The following is a 21,731-nucleotide window of genomic DNA, read 5'->3' on the forward strand; positions in this document are numbered from 1 at the left end:
TCCCTCCCCCCATAGACTTCATCCCCTCCCCCATAGACTTCATCCCCCCCCCCATAGACTTCATCCCCCCCCTCCCATAGACTTCATCCCCCCCCTCCCATAGACTTCATCCCCCCCCTCCCATAGACTTCATCCCCCCCCTCCCATAGACTTCATCCCCCCCCCTCCCGATAGACTTCATCCCCCTCCCCATATTCTTCTCTCCCATACTGTCCCCCTCCCCTTGTCCCATAATTACTTACCTGTCTTGCAGCGTTGGCCGGCAGCACAGGGCGCACCGCGGTAGTGGAACTTGAATTTCATGTTCCGGTTTCCGGCGGGACTGAAAGGAAGTGCGCACTCAGCTTGTGCACACTTCCTTTCAGTCCCGACGGAAACCGGAACATGAAATTCAAGTTCCACTACCGCGGTGCGCCCTGTGCTGCCGGCCAACGCTGCAAGACAGGTAAGTAAAGCTTCATATTCGCTCCATAAGACGCACAGACATTTCCCCTCACTTTTGAGGGGAAAAAAAGTGCGTCTTATGGAGCGAAAAATACGGTAATTTACCTCGGAACGGAAGGATCTTTTTAGCCCCTTATTAGGACAGAATTCTGGAAGTTGCAGGCCATTAACACCTTTTGGGCCATAGTCAGAGATCCCTGGTTTAGACAGTGATTGAGTTTTAATGTAGGCTATACACAGAACTGGTACCCTGATATACATTAAATCATACAAGAACTGAATTTTGAGTAAGAGCTGTCACAGAGTGTAAATGTCATCCCATTAGTTTACCCAAGTTCATTTAAATGTAGAACCATATGAATAACCTATTGCACGTGCCAGTTTACAATTATAATGTGGAAAATATAAGAAAATATAGTTTAGCATTACAGTCTGCAGCTTACATTATTAGTTGCAGACCACCTATAAAGGAAGAGTTTTCATGCTTTACTGAAACTTTCAGATAGTGTATTTTCTTCTAATTTCTGCACAATTTATTTAACAATTCCACTTACAATAAATTGCATAAATAAACAGCTAATTCTGAAAGTCTTATGCGTGCAATGATTAAATTTTAAGAACCAAGAGATTTGAAACAGAACAGAAAATATATTTAAAACATATATTCTAAAATGAAGACAATAGATAGATAGTATTTATTTTTTTTAGCTATTCTTTTGATTAAGAGTGTGTTTTATTGAATTCTACAACCATGCATACATTATTTTAACATATGTTTAGATACATGTTTGAGTCTATTATTTAATTTGTTTTGCGTAAAGGTTGATGATGATGATAAAAACATTGATTAAACCAGGCTGGCAGCAGTGTATCACATCACACTTGGGATACAAGTTGTGATACTGTTCCATTCATTGATTTTCAATCCTGAAAATAAAATCAAAAAGACTAGCACACCCACTTTAATATTAAGCACGTTTATTATACACAGGTCAAACCAAGTGTGCTCTCAAGAGCTCTCATGAAGAACATGTCAGTATAAACATCAAAGGAAAAAAGCAGCGACTTACATGAATATAATGTAGCGTATAAAAAGATAAGATGGGAAAGCCTTGATTTCCAACACCTGTATGGAATAGGGAAGATATGATGGCGATGCCATTATCACACACACGCCAACTGGAGAGAATTTACCAAATCTAGGCTAAATGTGTATATTCTCAACCTGACCAATAAAAAAAAATACTAACTTCAATAGCTGAAAAGGGACCTTATTTTCCACTATTTTTTGATTTCAAGTAAAATATTAACTGTTGCACCTGAATAAACTGTATAAACAGTATAAATTATTAAAATGGTTAAGTTGTGAAATGAGGTGTACCACGCATAACTATTTTATATTTAGGTATTACTGCATCGCTAGAGGTTTACACAAGGAAAACCCAAACTGTTTATCTTAATAAAATGGGATTAATTTTAGCAGATGTTTAAACTAATCAAAAATAAGGTAATTGGCTAATCAGTTATCAGTATGGCTCGAACAAAACACGACAGAGGGCAAAAGATCTGAGCTTAACACTCTTACAGGGTTATTTACTAAAATGAGAAATGTTGAAAATTCAAAGTAAATTTCAAATTTAGTGCCAAATAGCTGAATTGGAATCATTATCCACGTCAGCAATGCTTCCAGTTCATCTTCTACGGTCTTAAATGTAAATTAACTATGAATTCCGACAATTTCCATTACAGCGAATAATTCCATCTTAATTCAAGAAGTTTAGTTGCAGGACAATCATTGTCCAATATGTTATTAAATCACATAAAATGTAACAATGCATCACTTTAATACAACATTTGAACAAAGAAAACAGATCGAGGAACGAATAGAAAACAACCTTATAAAGAATGATTCATTGCAGAAACACACTGGAATAGTAAAATTAGTCAATGATTTTGAGCATAGTTCTGGATTAAACTTTGAAAAAAATTGTTTTTTATTATTATTATTATTATTATTATAGTGAACTGCACCTGGGATTTGTTTGGAAAAACTGTGTTAATTACACATAAATAAAATGTGTATGACATTCCTTTGGAGTTTTCTGTGAAATAAAGAAGTGAATTCTACAATTCAGGGTTGCACATCTTTGTATATATCTATATCTATTTGAAACACATATTCAGATCCATTTTTGCAAAAGGGAATAATCAACAAGTGTGTACAAATACATGTTAGGAAAAGTACAATACTTTATGTAAATCAATATGTCACATAGGATCCAAATGACATCATTTGATGTTGACATAGTTCTCAGTAATTATTTTAAAATAGTTTTTATAAACTCCCATCTTTATTACACAATGCACTGGAAACACAGTAATTATTCATAACGGACATTTAACCCATTTGCAGCGAGAGATACAAATATTCCGTTGACCCATTTGATAACGAAAGGCAGTTTTCCCCCCCAAGCTGTTATGGTGTTTTAAAAAAAAAAAAAAAAATATATATATATTATTTCTTGTAAATATCATTTAGCCTTGTTTATAAATTAAATCTTGGAAAACAAATGATAAAAATAAATTTTCAGAATGCAACTTAAGATCGTCATTAAACCTGTACTTTTATTTCACCTTCTACACATTTTGATTGAATCCATAGGATTTTTTTTTATGTAGTGTTGATTGTTTAAAGTAACTGAATTAATACAACAGGTGCTCTTATAAATTCCACTATTGACGGTATTTATTTCTGTGTGATGAATTCTGGGAGTTGAATGGATTCCATACATGATAAATCCATTTCTTCTTTGCTAGCAATACAATATAAACATTGACCATATGGCTGGTGCACATAGAAAAACTAAAAAATACATATGTTGGCTGCAGTATTTTAGATACATTTATAGAATTTTTTTGTAATATTTATTTTAGCTCAACCTCCAAACTGCTAATATTTTGCAAATTATTACAAGATTAATCAAAATTGGACGTGGATAGACTTTTATTTCTAGATCTGGAAAGTCTGTGCTTTCTATTTTCCCTGGTTTGTTTAACATGGTCTCCGTTAGCCTGTCTCACATCAAATTCTTCTTTATCATTTTCACCATATATCAGATTCTTCTCCCTTTCAGACATGTTGACAGGAGATGACTTTATGTTTATGTTTGGTAGCTTTGCATCAGTATAATTTAACTCATCTGTTGGTATGCTGAGTTGACTTTTGTCTGGGCTTCCATTAATGAGTTCATCAAATGGACCTGCCAGTAGTTCTGCTATATCATTTGGTTTGGGACTGAGTTGTTGATCTACGTCGTCATAAAGTTCTGGAGTATAGTAGATTGTATCTTTTGTATCATTTTCTGTTTCAGTTATGTCAGTAACTGCTGTTACCATGCTGTCAGGTGGTGAAAGAACACTGATATTTGCATTCTTATGGAAAAGTGGGACAGCATTTTGCACACTTTCCATGCAAATTTCATTGCCATCTTCTTCCAGTATTATGGATGAATGTTTTGGTTCCTTAGCTTCGTTTTCACATGTGCCTCTGTTTGTTAATTCAGATCTGTCCTCATCTATTTTACAGCAGTCAATGGCCATGTAAGCAGAATTCTTGGATGAACCAGGTACCGGTGTTGATGTGAGGGGGTTACTTGTGAAATATTTATAGAACGATTCCCTTTGATTTGACCCACTTTCACGTTTTTTTTTGCCAGCCAAAGCAAACTTCTTCCATTTTGGCATTGCCTTGTCCCATCTCTCGTTTCCGTACTGAGTTTTTTCTCGGTCACTGTCAAAATGACCTGTAAAAAACAAAAACACAAACAAAAACAGTGTATATAGAAATAGCTTTGTTAAGAAAAAAAGAATCTTTATAAAACCTGACATGTTAGTGATAAGATTTTTTTTTTCATACATTTGCATAAAAGTAATTTTAGTTTTATCATTACTGGATATATTAGTAATATTTTTATCCTTCATGCATTGGAACGTATTGAAGGGACACTAAGCAACTTTGATTTAATAAAGTGATTTGAGTCTATTTATCAGTCCCCTGCAGTCTCACTGCTCAATTCTCTGCAACTTAAATTTAAATCACTTTGTTTATGCAGTCCTAGCCATACCTCTCCTGTCTGTGACACACACAGCCTCTATAAATACTTTCTTAAAAAGTGTCTACATTTTAGCTTCTTTTATTCCACAGTTTGTTTAATTTAGAATCTCTTGGTCTGTTAATAGCTAGTAAAGGCTATAGGAGGCTTCTATTTATAATAAAGATTCAATTAACAGAGAAGTAGATAAGAATGTCTAAAGTTAACACAGTGTACTGTAAAAATCTAAATAAAAAGGAAACCTTTTTGTCATGGTGGCTGTGTGAGTCACAGCGAGGGAAAGTGTGTCTAGGGCCGCATAAACAGAAAAGAAAGTTTGTTTGTTAATTCAGATCTGTCCATATCTATTTTACAGCAGTCAATGGCAATATAAGCAGAATTCTTGGATGAACCAGGTACCGGAGTTGATATGAGGGGGTTACTTGTGAAATATTCATAGAATGATTCCCTTGGATTTGACCTACTTTCACGTTTTTTTTTGCCAGCCAAAGCATACTTCTTCCATATTGGCATTGCCTTGTCCCATCTCTCGTTTCTGTACTGAGATTTTTCTCTGTCACTGTCAAAATCACCTGTAAAAAACAAAAACAGTGTATATAGAAATAGCTTTGTTAAGAAAAAAAATCATCTTTATAAAACCTGACATGTTTGTGATAAGGATTTTTTCATACATCTGCATAAAAATAATTTTAGCTTTATCATTGCTGGATATATTAGTAATATTTTTTATCCTACATGCATTGGAACGTATTGAAGGGAAACTAAGCACTAAACAACTTAGAATCAAATCACTTTATTAAATCAATTTATCAGTCTCCTGTAATTTCACTGCAAGTTAAATCCCTTTGTTTATGCAGCACCAGCCATACCTCCACTGTCTGTGACTCACACAGCCTCCATACATACTTTCTTAAAAAGTGTCTACATTTTTAGCTTCTGTTATTGCACAGTTTAATTTAGAATCTCTCGGTCTGTTAATAGCTGATAAAGCCTCCTGTTTATAATTAAGATTCAATTAACAGAGCAGTAGATAAGAATGTCTAAAGTAAACACACTATTGTAAAATCTAAATAAAAAGGAAACTATTTTGTCATGGTGGCTTCGAGAGTCACAGCGAGGGAAAGTGTGTCTAGGGCTGCATAAACAGAAACAAAAGTGATTGAACTCCTAAATTTCAAAAATGGACGAGTGAATCTGCTGGAGCATGAGCTACACACCAAAACTGCTTGTTAAAGGGACACTGTAGGCACCCAGACTTCTGCCCATTGGAGTGGTCTGGGTGCCAACTCCCACTACCCTTAACCCTGCATGTGTAATTATTGCAGTTTTTTTTTATAGACTGCAATAATTACCTTGCAGGGTTAAGTCCTCCCCTAGTGGACAGCAACTAGAGGGCACTTCCTGCTCCATAGCACAGGTTTTCTGTGCTAGAGCGTCGCTGGACGTCCTCGCGCTGTGTGAAGACTTCCAGCGTCGCTCAATTCCCCATAGGAAAGCATTTTTAATGCTTTCCTATGGAGAGCTCTAATGCGCATGCACATTAGGTCTCAGCCGGCGGGCAGGATCAGTCTCGCCCACCGGCTGATGTAAGGAAGAGGAGGAGTGTCGGCGAGCAGAAACCACCGCCGAGGGACATCGACGGGGTCTCAGGCAAGTGACTGAAGGGGTTTTAACCCCTTCAGCAACCGGGGATGGGGGGTGGGAGGAAGAGGGGAACTGCAGTATCAAGAAAACAGATTGTTTTCCTTGCACTGGAGTGTCCCTTTAAGCTAAGTTATTTTGGTGCTTAGAAAATGCTTTAAAAAAGTAGAATGTATGTTATAACTTTAATTTTAAATCAGACACTTTAATCACTTTAATTTGCTGTTATTTCACTAAACTGCAAAATAACAAGATAGCAGAATTTTGAAGATTCTTTTGAAAATAAATAATTCAAATATACCCACTATATACCCCGTATATATATATATATTTTTAATTTTGTCAAAATTCTTTATTTTTAATGTGCATCGGAGTATCAGACAATCAGGCTATACTACAACTGCAATAGCATGGGTAACAAATCATAACAAGTGTGGCAGCTTAGCGGCATTTGAGATTACTGCACATTTTTTTGGAGTAAATATTTAAAAAGACAGGCTGGATTTATGTTGGTCAGCACTGCAGGACTTATGGAGTTTGCTACTCGGCATGGACGAGCCCCAAAAAGCATACTAAGATTACCATTATATAGCAATGCTGCCCGCTAGGCTAAGGTTGCCTGGGAGGGTGCAGTGTAACGGACTAAGACAGCTATTGAAGAGTATGCTACTTAACAGGCATTACTTGCAGGAGGCAGTGCTATGAAACGTACTGAACTAAGATTATGCAATAATAACATGGCATGGTTCAAGATGAGGTTGGTGCTTGTAGGTTTCCGGGGTCCATAACCAGTCCTCTGTGTCAAGGCTGCAGAGCTGAGTGAAGGCGCAATATCCCCTTGTCCCTTCTTCCCCCTGGTGAGGGTCCGCAGTCACCCAATACCTGCGTTGGGCAAGTGTTGCAGTTGGTGGCCTTTTCTGATGGAGGAGTCTCTGGTAACGGCACCCCACCAGTCCCAGCTCCCGGTGTGCTCCTGCACACCTGTTGTATCAGTCCCACGGTAGAGCGCTGCCGGAGCCCAGGGTCCCCCAATATGTAGTTGTCTCCCAGGTGGAGTAGTTGTCTCCCAGAGGGGAGGGGGTAGCCTCGGGATAGTTTGCCGTTTAGAAGTAGGGCGGCACACTGCTGGTCTGATTCTGTGGCGCTGACGTTTTCGGCGGGTTGCCAGCACTCTCCTCCCTGCTATCAGAGTTGCGCCCCGGCCCTTTCCAGGGGCTGCTGGTTGCTGCACGATTTTACGTGGTTTCATTGTTGGCCTCTTCGAGAGTGTCCCTTCGATGAGAGAGCTTGGCCCAGAAGTCAGCTAACAAGCGATCAAGTCTTTCAGACAGAGAGGGGAGCAGAGAGCTGGTTGTCGAGTTGCACGTGGCATCCGCCATGACCTTTATTGCAGGTCCAGCGGTGCTGGTAGAGCAATGTTGGTGCCTTATTGCTGAGTTACGGGTAGCGTTTGCCGGGATATCCCTCACCGGCGGGGGGGTGGGGGGGAAAGAGATCTCCTGTTGGTTATGCTGCAATTGGCTAAAGGATTGGCCGCCTCCCTTGTGCCATCTGAGTAGGACTCTAGTCTACCCCCGGGTTTGAGCTGCCGATTCTGGTCGAGGTTTTTGGTGCTTGTTACCCCAGTGGTAGACCTCGGTCTCTGGGGTTCGTAAGCTTACCCTCCCTGCTTTCTTTTAGCATGTTCTGCATTTCCTTTTAAATAGTGGTGTTTAAAAAGAACCCCTGCAAATAAAAACCCTAAACTCTGCTTTGTTACTGAATGCATAATAAAAATAAGCATATTTCATGATTTTTAATTAAGAGAAGTTAAATAGTTTATTTGATGCACAAATTCAACTACAATACTCTAAAAGACCAGGGCTCAAAATTCCAGTTGCTCACCAGCCATAGACAAGTAGAAAATCAGGCCTGGTTAGGATTAATTCAGCCTTGATGAGTGTGCCATTTATCAATGTTGCTTGCAAGTACTGAAACTTTTCAAGAACTGAAGCCTGAAACAGCAGCCCTCACTTTGCACAGACACTGATCAGGGAGTACTTCAAAAAATGCATGCCACCAAAACAGGCTAACAGATTAATAGGGGAAATGGAGCACAAGTAAGTTCCTCTTCTCCTCATACATGCATCATAATTTAGCTGTGGTACAGGTCATCTAACTTCACTGTGATTCTTTTTTTAAAACCATGTGCTACAATATTTACCTGACTTGTAAATAGCTCAAAAGTTCTATCCAATTAATTATTTTCAGACTTCCTTTGCCTTTGCGGCATACGTTTAAAGACAACTAATAGTATGGTGTCCCCAGTCAGCTGTGTAAAGTATTCTGCAATGCAAATAGTGCACTCTGATGCTAGGCATATGCTGTGCAAGGGCAAGTATGATTTTACCCTGAAAATTCCCACCAATCACATTACCAGAGGAGTTTTGAAGTGGCGAACATCATTTAGACCTTGCAAGGAGCACAGGACTTCATATTTTGATATAGCTAATAAGGGGACAAACGCCACTTTTGGTTGTATTAATAGTTATAATTGGTACCACAGATATTTTTGGTAAGCCCGGTCATATACATTTAATAAAAAAAATAAATAAAAGAAATCAGGTCTTACTTTATAAACTATTTTAATCATTACCAAGAATACCTACATTTACTCTTCGGTTGGACGTCCTCCACAAGTGTTGCTTGGATTGGGCTGCACGGTATCGTGAGCACTGGTGCAGTTTGTGCAGAATTCTGTGTAGATGCAATCTGTGTAGATTCAGGGACATACGGGGAAGGATGGACTGTGATATCCATCAAAGAAGAATTTAGTGATGTGCTGCTATAAGACGTTGATGGCCCCTGAAGAGATTCATCCTCCCTGGTCAAACTTTCTCTCTTCTGCTGATTTGTAGAAAATTCCATTAACGATTCCACAGCACGGTTAAACGTGGAGTGGTGCTGTACTAACTGACGGACCCATTTTGACAAACCTGCAAGAGATAAAAAAAAAAATAAAAAAAAATAGTGAGGAAATAAAGCACTTGCCCTATTGGATAAATTATGCTGGCATAACAAAATTGTAGATTGCCAGCACCAAAAATCTTTCAGGGTTATTCACTAAACTCTGATTTTCTGCCAACTGAATCTGAATGGAAAAACTGCAACAAAAATAGCTTATTTTAAAGAATTTTCCAGGCATAGTCAAAACGCAACTAATTTTGCCATTCAAATGTAATTTGCAAAAATCTGGATTTTAGTGAAGAACTCTGTGCTATCCACAGAGGTTCTCTGTGAGAAGCATTTTATTGGACATTAACCAGCATGACCAAGGAAGTTCGTAGTAGGCAAAGGGAGTGGATCTACTTAACTGGAGAACGTGCAGAAGAGTTATGATAATAGGGACTTACATATTTTCTAAAAATGAATAAACTCATATCTTATCTGAATTATTCAAGTCCATACATTTTTTTCATATTCTTGATGCCTTATTGAAAATGTATGAGGGCTGATATTACGGCTAGTAACATATACATTACACTGCTGAATACATGGTATGTGGCCATAATATAGCTACAGAAAAAAAATATGATTTTAAACAAAAACTTTACTTTTTAATTTTCATCAAGACAGGTAAACGAAGATTGAAAAAATAAAATAAAAATAATAAAGAAAGGATGAAATATATCCTTTATAATACGGTCTTGTATGCTGTTGAAATAATCAAGGTCCAAACAAGAGGTTTATCAGGATTGGCATTAACACAATTAACTCAGAGTCTGTAATATCTTTTTGTATTCCTCATAGGATAGGGAGATTCACTATCTCTTATGATAAGATCTATCTAGAAATGTTGATGGTAATAATGGGTGTTTGATATTTGTGTAGTAAAACTAATCTTTCTTATCTGGAATGGTTTTGTGAGGTTGGAAGGATGTTGGAGGGTATATAAATATGGTCTAAGAATGAATGCCATGCTAGGCAGCTCTCCTGTTTTTGTACATTTGGGTTTGTGGATTCTTATTTTTGTGTGCTACACATTTTTAAAGAATATTATTTTTCTCTAATATTTGCACTCTCTTTCCATGTTCTACAGAATCTCTCTTTTCTATCCATCCATTTTTATGTATGGCGGTATACTAACTGGACTGCTATTTTAGTATATAAACACCGAGGTATTTAAATTTACTTTGTAAAACCCATTGGAATGAGTAGGATAATTTCCAAAATGTTCTTGCCACTGGGAAGATCTAAGAGTTTTCTCAATTTATTTTAAATCTGGGAGTTTTGAGTGAACGGGCCTTTGGAGGAGATGTCATGTCATAATTCCACTTCTTTCCTCAACAGACAAAATCACGCAAAGTGAGTAGGAGAGTGGAAGGGAGATTTACATGGGGGTGGGGAAGGGTTGACTAAAGATAGGAGTTTTTATTGGAGGAGATTAGGTAAAGGCATTTCAGTAATGGCACTGGAGGAAAGAATATAGAAGATACACTGTGGATAAACTGCACCGGGGAAGCATATGTGAAGTACTGCAATGATGAATGAACAGAGGAAATGGCTCTGGGCAATGAATATCGCAATGGTGGAATGCACTGAGGGAGTTTGGGTACTAATTAGGTGTAGGGATTTGCGGCATTGATAACAAATAAAAACACTGGCTACTCTTCGATTTTTTTTTTAATATAAGGATAATTAATTAGTTATGTGTCTTGAACAAAATGGTTTAAATGGGTTCTCTAAGCACCCACTCTACTTCATACCATTGGTTATGGTGTTATAAGGCTACACGTGCTTCCCCAGTTTTGTTTCAAACGGTTTTCTTGAATTGACACAACCAGCGAGTCCCCCTGGCACTCAAAGCCCCTTGCTCATCAAATTCCTAATGTAATCTTCTATTTCTGTCAGTTTTGGGCAGCAGTTAAAAGCAGAGAGTGCCAACCTACACGATATAATATGAGTAGATCCGCACGTTTTTACATTGTGACTATGCATATAGGCATTTTAATTAAAGTAACATTGTGGTGTTGCAAAACAATATGGTTAACAATATGGTTTGGAACACTGGCTAACTAAGTTTTTACAGAAACTTAAAGTATACTGAGGATTTCTAAGTAGCTCTGTGAAAGTGTTGATCTTTTAGTTCTGGATGACATATGGAATAAGCATAGGTACTTATAGTATGATAAGAAATGATAAGTTGACGATAGGATCCCAGGATAATCTACAATGCAGTAATATTAGGGCCAAGACAATAGTAACCATAAATTAAAGAAGAAGCTAGATTAACTGTGCAATAAGACTATACATGGGATGTTCTTGTAAGGGAATACAGCATCATTTTAGCATTGATGTCGAGGAAGTTGTAGTATGTGCCAATATCAGCAGGACCCTCATCACCATTTATATAGTGCCAATATATTCCGCAGTACTTTACAAATGGAAATATTTGACAAAGTAATTTACATACAGAGTATAAAAGAGACAAGAGGTGAAGCTCAAATGAGCTTACAATTTATGAGAAAGGGGTATAGACAAACAAGAGAAGTGACAGCATGTCAGAGGGGGTAGGGATTGATGGATAAGATACCTGTGTTGAAATAAGCTAGTAAAAAATGGTGTTTGGAAAAACCAGTTGCAGGAGAGAGTGTAAGCCGGGCTATGGAGGATATAGAGAACTGATGAGGGTAGTAAAATGAGAGAAGCATCACCCAGGAAAATGGTAAGCTTTCCTAAAGAGGTGTGCATCTCGTAACTTCGTAAAGGTCTCAAAACAAGGGGAGAGTCTGATGGCACAGGGTAGCAAATCCCAAAGGAACAGGGCAGCCCTTGTGCGAGTTGGCAGTGCGAGAACAAGCAGATGTCAGGAGGTGGTCATTTGAGTGAAGGGAACAAGAAGGGGGTGTATTTGTTGAGTAAATAGGAAATGTAGTGAGGAGTGGAGTTAGTGAAGGCTTTGTAGGTTAGTGTCAGCAGTTTGAATTGGATCCTGGATGGTAGTGGAAGCCAATGTAATGGTTTTCAAAGAGTTGATGTGTAGGAGTAGCAATCATTAAGGAAGAAGAGCCTGGTGGCAGTATTCATTACAGACTGAAAAGGGGCAATATGGTATTTGGAAAGCCAATGAGTAGTGAGTTGCAATAGTCAAGTCAGAAAATGATGAGTGCATGAATAAGTGCCTTTGTTACATCTTGATTTAGAAAAGGTGGAAGTTACAGGACTTGAAAGCACACTGGATGTAAATGGGGTTGGGACAATAGGTGCGCCCCTGGGCAAGACTGGGAAAAAAATTTGTCATGGGCATTTTTTGTTATCACAGCGGCCCACTAAGAAGGGAGCAGGGTAGATAAGGTGTGTTTTGTCATCACCAATTACAAGTACGCCCCCTCTCAAAGTGAGCATGTTGGTTCAATGCTCTTCCAGGGCAGACCATGCGCACAGCTCTGCTGAAGAGCTCTAGCATGAGAAACAAGCCCTGTATTTGTTCTGCACAGTGCAAGCAAATTTAATTACATGCCTGCACTCTGTTTCCTTGTAACTTGTCTCTGGTGTCTCTATAAATGGGATACCTGGAGACAAAAGGGCCAGGAAAGAGTGTTGTGCATGTGTTTGGAGCCTACTTGTGGGATTGTGTGTGTGTAGAGTGAGCTGATTTTGGTGTGGTATTGTGTAATAAGGTTGGTTTTCGTTGTGTTTGAGATGTAATGTAATGCATATGTGGCTAGGGGCTGTAGAGAATGTGTGTATTGGGCATGTAGCAAGTGTGTGCATACAGGCTATAGTGTGTGTGTGTTTAGGGGTGTAGTATGTGTTTGCTTACAAGGAATCTAGTGTGTGTAGGTAGTGCAGTGTGTGTGTGTGTGTGTGTGTGTGTAGGTGGTGCAGTGTTTGTATATAGGAGTCTAGTGTGTGTTTGAAGGACCCAGAATGTGATTAGGAGATCTAGTGAGTGTGTGTATATAGCGGATTCAGAGTGTATATCGGGATCTAGTGTGTGTATGTGTGAAGATGATCCAGAGTTGGGTAAGGGATCTAGTGTATGTCTGGAATGTAATGTGTTTAGGGGTGCAGTAGTATATATATATATATATATATATATATATATATATATATATATATATATATATATATATATCTCGTTTCCTTAATATGAGTTACAGTGCTTTGAACATTTGCTGCGTTTTCACACAAACTGCTGCTACACAGGAATTTTTGGCATTTTCCTTTAAATCATTCCTAGTGTGGAATCTGAGCTCCCCCTGCTGACCTTACAGTGGAAATGACTAGCGTCATGCTCAACCTTCATTGTTATTATTTCCATCTCATTACCTGTCCACTTAAAACAAGTTCTAACATGCATCTTGGCTGTAGTATACGAGGATTTACGGATTTACACAGCAGTGCTGCCCTTCTAAATTAGACTCTTAATGTTTTTAACTGAGAAAGCTAAAACAAAATGAGTTACTGCGTCTGACAGCTATGTTATTAAGTTTGCCGTGGCCACTAATGACTCTAAAATTAATGAAGGAAATGGTAAAGGAAAATACGCACATCATCAGTGATACCAGTATCATCTGTAAGCAAGACCCTAAAAATTATTGGATGTAATTATATAACATAATGCTTGTACTTCTATTAAAGTGAATAGAATGCTCATATTTCAGGAAAGTAGTTTTTTTTGTGTGTGTGACAGTATAAACGTAGAATTCCCATCTACAAGGGTGAATTTTTTTAGCCCCCAGATGCAGTAATGCAAAATATATTCTAGAAATAAACTCAAGCATCTATTTAAAATGTCTCGCAGTCAAAACAAAAACCTTACAATTAAAATGATTGGCATTAACTTATGATACAATCAGGTTAACAAGATTTACATTTTAATCCGTCTTATACAGTACGACTAAGCCTGAAAGACATTTAATTATTCTGGTTCCATTATAATATGCAGGGAAAATAACATTACACACGACTATCAGAAATATTGATTATTTTCAGCCTTACCAGCGATATATTTAGAATTGCTTCTAAAGCGGTCATCAACTAAAATTAGGGCACCCCAATCATTCTTATGACGGATGCACCTGTCAATAGATAAAATGAAAGCAAATTACGCCATATATATCCTATATATACGAGATGTTTTAGAGTCTTCTTCACTTTCAGAAATAATAAGATACATAACTAGAAGGAAAACTGTAGCATATCAAACAGTAGAAAACATGTATATGTGTTATTTGTAATTGCAGTAACAGTGCAAAATCTGCCATGAACAGTATTATGTGCTTTGTTACATTTCACATTACAATTAGCAATCAATCAGAATAATATCCAGCAAAAGTAAAAGTTAAATAATAGTTGCACAAGTAACAAAACAGAGAATGTAAACCTTGGTTGGAAATGATTTGTAAACTGGAATCTTGTTTAACCCCTTAAGGACACATGACGTGTGTGACACGTCATGATTCCCTTTTATTCCAGAAGTTTGGTCCTTAAGGGGTTAAACCTGGTGGATGGAATGAGAATGCTTCCCCTCCTTTATCATGCATGAAGCAAGAATCCATGTCAAGAACATACATACCTCAATAATTGAGGTGTTTTTTCAGAGCATGCTTCCCTTGGCCATGCCATGGTATATATAAGCAACAATCATCAAGTTATTTGTAATATTTGCAATCAATGTGTTTAAACGTGTATATACTTATTGGATGGTTTGTTTATATTTGAATGCATACAATGTTAGAAAACATACATACAAACCATCTTTCCTCGAAAATAAGACCAGGTCTAATATTAAATTCCCCCTCCAAAAAAGCACTAGGGCTTATTTTCAGGGGAAGTCTTATTTCGGGGGAAAACGGTGACAAGTATGTGCTAGAAAGCAGTTCTACGTTCAAGAGTATTCCATAGATCAGTACACTAGGGCATGGAATACCGTGAATCTATGTCCAAGGAAACTTTCCAGAACATAAATTAGCGAACTAGCAACTAGGGCTTATTTTCAGGGGATGTCTTATTTTCTGGGAAACAGGGCAGGGGTTTGGGCAGAGCAATGTGTATTAGACAGAGGAAGGCAATGCAGGAAAAGGAAAACCCTTTAAGCAAAGTAAGACTGTTTAGGCACAGGTGACGACTATACTGGAAGAGAAGACTAGAAGAGAAGACTATGCTGGATACAAATGGCAAGTACTTCCACTGTCCTGACTGTTCTGGAAAAAAAGTAAAGAGAGCTGGTACTTTTCTGTGCTTGGTATAACCTAGTAATGAGGTTGAAAGGCAGGGACTGGCATCTGTATTTAATTTTCTTAGTAGCAAAAGTATTGGATATGTGGATAAAGTATGCAAAAATTAAAACAATGCTTAGTGAACTGAACCTAAAAGTTAGATGTCAGACAGACTGGCTATGTTTTTTTTTTTTTTTAACTTAAATAAGCAAAAAACGCACCTTTTTCCCAGCGCTGCGCAAAATCAGAATTGATGATCTTAGCCAATCACACAGTTTTCCCCATAGGAAAGCATTGGATTCGCTGAGATTGTCAATTCTGATGATCTCAGCCAAGAAAGCAGTGAGGGGGCCCAAATGCCGCCCTAGCAAATCAGCAACTCCTCATAGAGATTCATTGAGTCATCGCATCTCTATGTGGAAAGTTCAGCTTCTCCATACAGAGTGTGTAGACTTTGAACGTCAGTGCTGCACCCATTGCAGCACTGCCCCAGGAAGCTCATCTAGTGGCTGTCTGAGGAGTGGTCACTGGAGGTGTTCCTAGGCTGTAATGTAAACACTGCCTTAAAACTGTGTCTAATTTTTTTCTATGAAAAGGCAGTGTTTACATTAAAAAGTATGCAGGGACTGAGCTTTGGTTGTTAAGCTATAGTTGTTCTGGTGACTATAGTCTCCCTTTAATCTTAATCAAGCAGCTTTGGTGAACAGATCATGATCCTACAGTCTTACTGCTCAATTTTTTGGAGTTACATCACTTTTTGCAACCCTATCTACATCTCCTCTGGCTGCGACTCACCCAGCGTGTTTAATTTTCTTATCTCATGGTCTGGTAGTTGCCTCTTGGATCCTGCAGCAGCCTCTTACATGTGATTAAAGTTTAATTTACAGTGCAGGAGATAAGAACTTCTAAAGTAAACAAAACCTTTATTTTTTATTCTTTATTTAGTCGTGCATGTAAGGTACAAATATGCAAGCAATGCCCCAACAGCTATCGCTAGCTTAATTTTCATCATTTAGTGCACAGTTGTCGGCATCTGTTAACATAGCACATTTTGTGTTTTATAAGTACATTATACAAGACAGTATTAAGAAAAATCAACTAGTAAGACTCTTGTGGGTGTGTTAAAAGTGTGAGTCAGCTTGGTTGGGGTTCTACCTCCTTCCCCTATGTGTGTAGTACGTTAGAAGTGGTTACCCGGAAGGAGGGGGTGTGTGGATTGGTGAGCAATAGTGGTTACTAGGCGGTGTAGTATGTGTAGCAGCCTATACTGAGTGGCAATGTTATGTATTTGCAGCATTTGTTTGAGCAACTGCTTGGGTGGTCACATACAGGCTGTTAGGCTTGACAGGTCAATTAAGGATACAATTATGAGAACCAATAACTTCTTTACATTTAACATGAAGCATTTTTTAAAACTTTTAAAAGTAAAGCATATTTTTTTTTTTAACTGTGGTGGATACAGTGTAAAATAATAGCGGCTTACAAAGTCCTCTTGGGTGGTTCAGCCTCCGTTCACTCAGGTTGGTGGTCTGTTAGGTGAGGCCCGCTGTTTCCCTCTTGGGGTAAACTCCAGAATGTTAGCTGGGTTTAGCCTGGACAGTCCTGTTCCCGTCGGCAGTGGGGCACACCAAACACCCGCTGATTTCAGGTGCGCTATTCCTGGTATCCCTGTGCTCTGAGGGTAGTCCCGTTATGTGTGAATATGACCACTCGCAGTGTTCCCCATCTGTAGGGAATTTCGTTGGCACGGAGGTGTTGCAGGAGGGGTTGTAGAGATTTCCGCCATGTGAGGGTACTCCTGGTGAGGTCTGAGAAGACTGTGATGGAGGAGCCCTCGAACGGTATAGGAGTTTTCCCTCGCAGAGCCGCTAGAAGTGTGGCTTTGTCCGAGAAGGTCTGGAATCTGAGGACCAAATCGGCCGTTGCCGGCGCTCTAGTTGGCTTTGGTAGCCGGAAGAGACCATCTAGTTTTAGGGCTGTCGCCTGCTTTGGTGGGAGCAAGCCTCCGATGAAACGGCGTATGTAGTGGGGTAAGTCAGTGATGTCGACCGAGTCAGGGATCCCCCCCTGACTTTTAAGTTGTAGCGCCGTCTCTGATCTTCAATGGCGTCCAGCCTATCCGTTGTGGTTAGTTGCTGCTGTGCCAGATCTGCTACCTGCTGTTCCACCTTGCTGATTCTAGCTTCATGGTTAGTCGAGCAGGTCTCTAAGTGTGATATTTTCAATGCGGCCCCTTCAATCGCCTCTTTATAGCAGGCCATGTCAGTTGCTAGGTCTTTGCGGAGTTCCGCCAGCATCATTTTGAGTTGGTCTGCAGTGACCTGGTCCCCAGCTCTCTGCGCTACCATTTTGCGGTCTGGCATGGGCCCAGAGGGTGTTCCATCCAGGAGGTCTGATGCGAACTCCTCCGAGGAGTAGGAGGTGAGGTTGTCGGCCAGCGCCATTTTTGACCATGCGGCCTGCTGCGAGTTCCTCAGCATGTCTCCTATATCTCTCCCTTAGGAGCTTCTGTCCGCTTTTGCTTTTTTCGTCTTGCGACCCATAGTGTGCCAGCTGTATAGCAGTTTGTGGGGTCTTTGGGCTCCGGGATCCACCATAAAAAGCCTTGTTTAGGTAAGTAAGAGCCGGAGCTCCGAGATATGCGACCGCTCCGTTGCTCTGCTGGCTCCGCCCCCCCCCCCCCAACAAAACCTTTTTTAATGAAGGTTTTATAAGTCACAGCCAGGGTACATGTGGCTATGACTGCATAAATAAAGATGTGAGAATTGGGCAGTGAGACTGCAGGGGCATGATCTATACACCAAAAGCCACTTCATAAGCTAAATGTCTTTTAGAGTACACAGTATGCCTTTAATATTAACATATATGTTTGTAAAGTTTTCAAAAAATATCTTATGTGTAAACACATGTAATAAATGTAAGCATATCTTTTAAAACAGGTTAAAAAAAAGGTACAAAAGAGTGAAAAGAGGCACGTCTGAAGAGAGGACATGACACGGGTTATGCATGATGATGATGCGCATTAGACTTATCTGCATCCCTACCCTGTATCTTACAAACAAAAATCCCTTCCAGCATTGAACCACTACCTGCCTTCTAATTTCCAGAAAAGAGAAATAGAGGAGACAAATGAAGGAAAACAAATGGTTCCCACACTGTATTCTATAGGAAGATATTCAAATTGAATACCTGTTAAGCACGTGTATGTAAATTGTCAAGTGAGTAGCTCTTTATGTTCTGCTTCCATAAAGTTAGCATAAACCCCTGTTGCAAAAAAAAAAAAAAAAATAGACAGAAGTTAAAAAGAAAACCTCAAGGAAAAGAAAAGGTAAATCCACTCAGGAGTAAGCCATTAAGTGAAGAATGAAAGATTTTGAAGTTTATGTTTATATTTTGTTTTGTCTCTCCTCCCCCCCCCCCCCCCCCCATTAGAAATATTTTAATAATAGATTCCACATGGCAAGTTTAAAAGTCTAATGATGCGAAAAGAGCAATCAATCAGCAGATGGATATTAGGCGAATGATGAGAAATATTGTTATACGCGTAAGAGCCAGGCAATTTAAGCATCCCAAAACCGGCAACATTCACTTTAACAATTCTTGATCTGAACTAATGTCTGAAAACAGGAAGTTAGATAAAAAAAAAAAAGAATCTGTAAAGTTTATGTTGCTTCAGATTATTGCATTGTAAAACATATCGGAATTAACTGAAAAGTGCCACATTCATGCCTTTTCTGCTTCCTTTGCCATAAATCTTTATAGACATTTCCTTCTTGAAATGTGACCACTTTCTGTCACTGTCAGCATTTATTATATTTTGGCAAAGAATATCTTCAACTAAAAGGTCACTTGTCTTTCAGTGACTTTCTTTTTCTGTCCATGGCCTTTATGTGATGATTTTTTTTTTTTATTTTTTTTTACAGAGGGTAGTGCAAATAAATACTTTTTTATTTTTATTTTCCTTAGCTTCAAAACAGTTTGCCTTGAGTTTGAATTTTACTTGAACTCAGCAAGGGACTCCATTTAAGCAAAATTCAATACGCTTTTTTTTATACTTCAACAGCAATGCGTTTTGATCAATATTTATTGATACAACAAATCAACAAGAAAAATGAAACTGAAGTGCTTTCACTATTTAATTCTTGCAATGTGCAACTCTTAAATGACAAAGTACAAATTACAGTTTGGATTATTTAGTAGGAACTTTCATTAATATGTTGATTTGAATTCAATCTCATACACATTTCAAGGTGGAATTAAAATAAAATTTCCTCCCTTAGAATGTGTGTCTAAACACAAGTGAGCTAGTCCACAACTGACCAGCGATATTAACCCCTTAACCCCTTAAGGACCAAACTTCTGGAATAAAAGGGAATCATGACATGCCACACACGTCATGTGTCCTTAAGGGGTTAAGGACACATGACATGTCTGACATGTCATGATTCCATTTTATTCCAGAAGCTTGGTCCTTAAAGGGTTAAATATAGCACTTTGAGCCTTTAAAAGTGATTCTTCAGAGATAATGCTGTATTACATGTTTACTAAAATTAGATTCCACAAAAAACAAACAAAACACCTTTTTTTTTTTTAAATCTTATTTATCTTGTATTAAATTACATAAGTTGCTAGGGGCATAAATGGGTCAAGATGAATGAAAATCTGTTGAAATATTTTAACTTTGAACATTGATCGGTTAAGGATTTAGTCATTTTATTTTTAGTCAAATTTATTTGTATAGAAGACCTGTGTGGAACATACATCTGTACGTAAGGCATTATTTTCTAATAAGATATATTTCTTATTTGAAAAGAATGAGGTGTATCACATTATAGTTGTTAATCAGCTAAATATAACTGTTCATAAACCTGAGAAAGCTGAACTGAAAATGATTAATGTATGTACAACATACAGAATCATTGGTATATGGTTATTTATCAGAAACAGAGAAACCTTATAACTATGTTTAATTTACAAGCAATAGATTACTAAATCTACTGTTGTATACGTATATTTACATTTGGTGACTATGTAAGGAGGATAAGGAATGGAACAGATTTTTCAAATTATGCTTCAATCTAATGTAGCACAAAAAAAAGGCACAAAAATACATATTTTTTTCTATAGTAAGTACTTTGAGGTGTGCTGTTTGGTCATTTTGTGCATCTATCTAATTCTGCTTAGCCTTTTCAGGACAAGAGATGGGGAATTCATTGGGAACAGCAAAAATGTATTTAAAAGGAAGAAGAAAACAAAAAAAAGGAATAAGTGGAGTTATTTCAAAGCACATAAATATGAAATTGAGTTGACTACACATGCATGATTGCACAAATCTCTCTCTCTCTCTCTAGCTATTCTTTTGCACTATCAAATATACTTTTCCATTGTCTTACGTTTTGTATCTAATTATGAAATGTATTCAAATAAATATCACACATTTTTAACAATACACATTCTTAAAATTAATACAAAAAAAAATTAAAATATGGTTTGGTTAAAAGCAACCACAGAGTTTATGTATGCATTGCATATTATCTAGTGAGTGTGTTTATTAAGCTGTATAAATAATAATAAAGAGTGTATTTTGTACTTTAAAATTAATGTTAGTTGAATATAAATGTCACATTTGTTCTCTTAAAATTTTCTTGCTCTGGAATCTCTTACAGTTTGAATCAATTTTGACTCCATACAAGTTATCTGTCCAGCTCTATGAAATCACATGTACGTATTGCCTGTTGAAATGGTCTGCATGCGATCTAAGTGACAAGTTTGACATGTGTATATGCCATATGGCAATCCAAGAACAATTAGGGTGCTGGCATGTGTTTGATGTTGATTGTGATTCTGCCTCATATAAAGGCAGTAGTTAAAATTGCTTGTAATATATAAAATATTTGCAATGGATTCGCTTTAATTGCTTGATGACATATGACCTGTTGGGCTAGTAAACAGCTTGAGTAGGAGAGGCTTAAAGTCACTGTAAACCCAATTTTATGTTCTACATAGATCATTTATCCTGAATCTTAGCAACACGTTCTTGTGGACCTAACTTGATCAAAGGAAAGCTTACCTTCCCAGGGCTTGGTTCAGGGCACGATACGCCTGGATTTCATACCAATGGCTGCCTGGCAGAAGTCCTCTTGTTTTTGCATGCTGATCATTATACTTTCTCTTCAGCTCAACCTAAAGAGGGACACAAACAGCACTATTTAGCAACCGAAGGTCACAAAGTAAAACTAACAAAGTCATGAAACAACAACAATCTGAACGATCAGTCTGCTTTTCTTTGCTTGAATGTCTTAGTAAAATATACAAGCTCTCAGGAGGTTCC

General features: G+C 38.0%; 1 protein-coding gene across 1 annotated transcript in view; it reads right to left on the reverse strand.

Moving 5' to 3' along the window:
- Positions 1–2,974: 2,974 nt before the first annotated feature.
- BRIP1 (BRCA1 interacting helicase 1) overlaps positions 2,975–21,731 on the reverse strand; it is a 328,956-nt gene continuing 310,199 nt past the window's right edge. Inside the window, exons 17-21 of the mRNA XM_063455293.1 lie at positions 21,471–21,583; positions 14,181–14,260; positions 8,846–9,172; positions 5,021–5,128; positions 2,975–4,247 (exon numbers count right to left, since the gene is read on the reverse strand). Coding sequence (XP_063311363.1) covers positions 3,421–4,247; positions 5,021–5,128; positions 8,846–9,172; positions 14,181–14,260; positions 21,471–21,583 — 1,455 coding nt within the window. The 3' untranslated portion in view covers positions 2,975–3,420. The remainder of the gene's footprint in view (positions 4,248–5,020; positions 5,129–8,845; positions 9,173–14,180; positions 14,261–21,470; positions 21,584–21,731) is intronic.

Source organism: Pelobates fuscus, chromosome 1 (genome assembly GCF_036172605.1).
Source record: "Pelobates fuscus isolate aPelFus1 chromosome 1, aPelFus1.pri, whole genome shotgun sequence".
In the NCBI taxonomy this organism is placed as follows: Eukaryota; Metazoa; Chordata; class Amphibia; order Anura; family Pelobatidae; genus Pelobates; species Pelobates fuscus.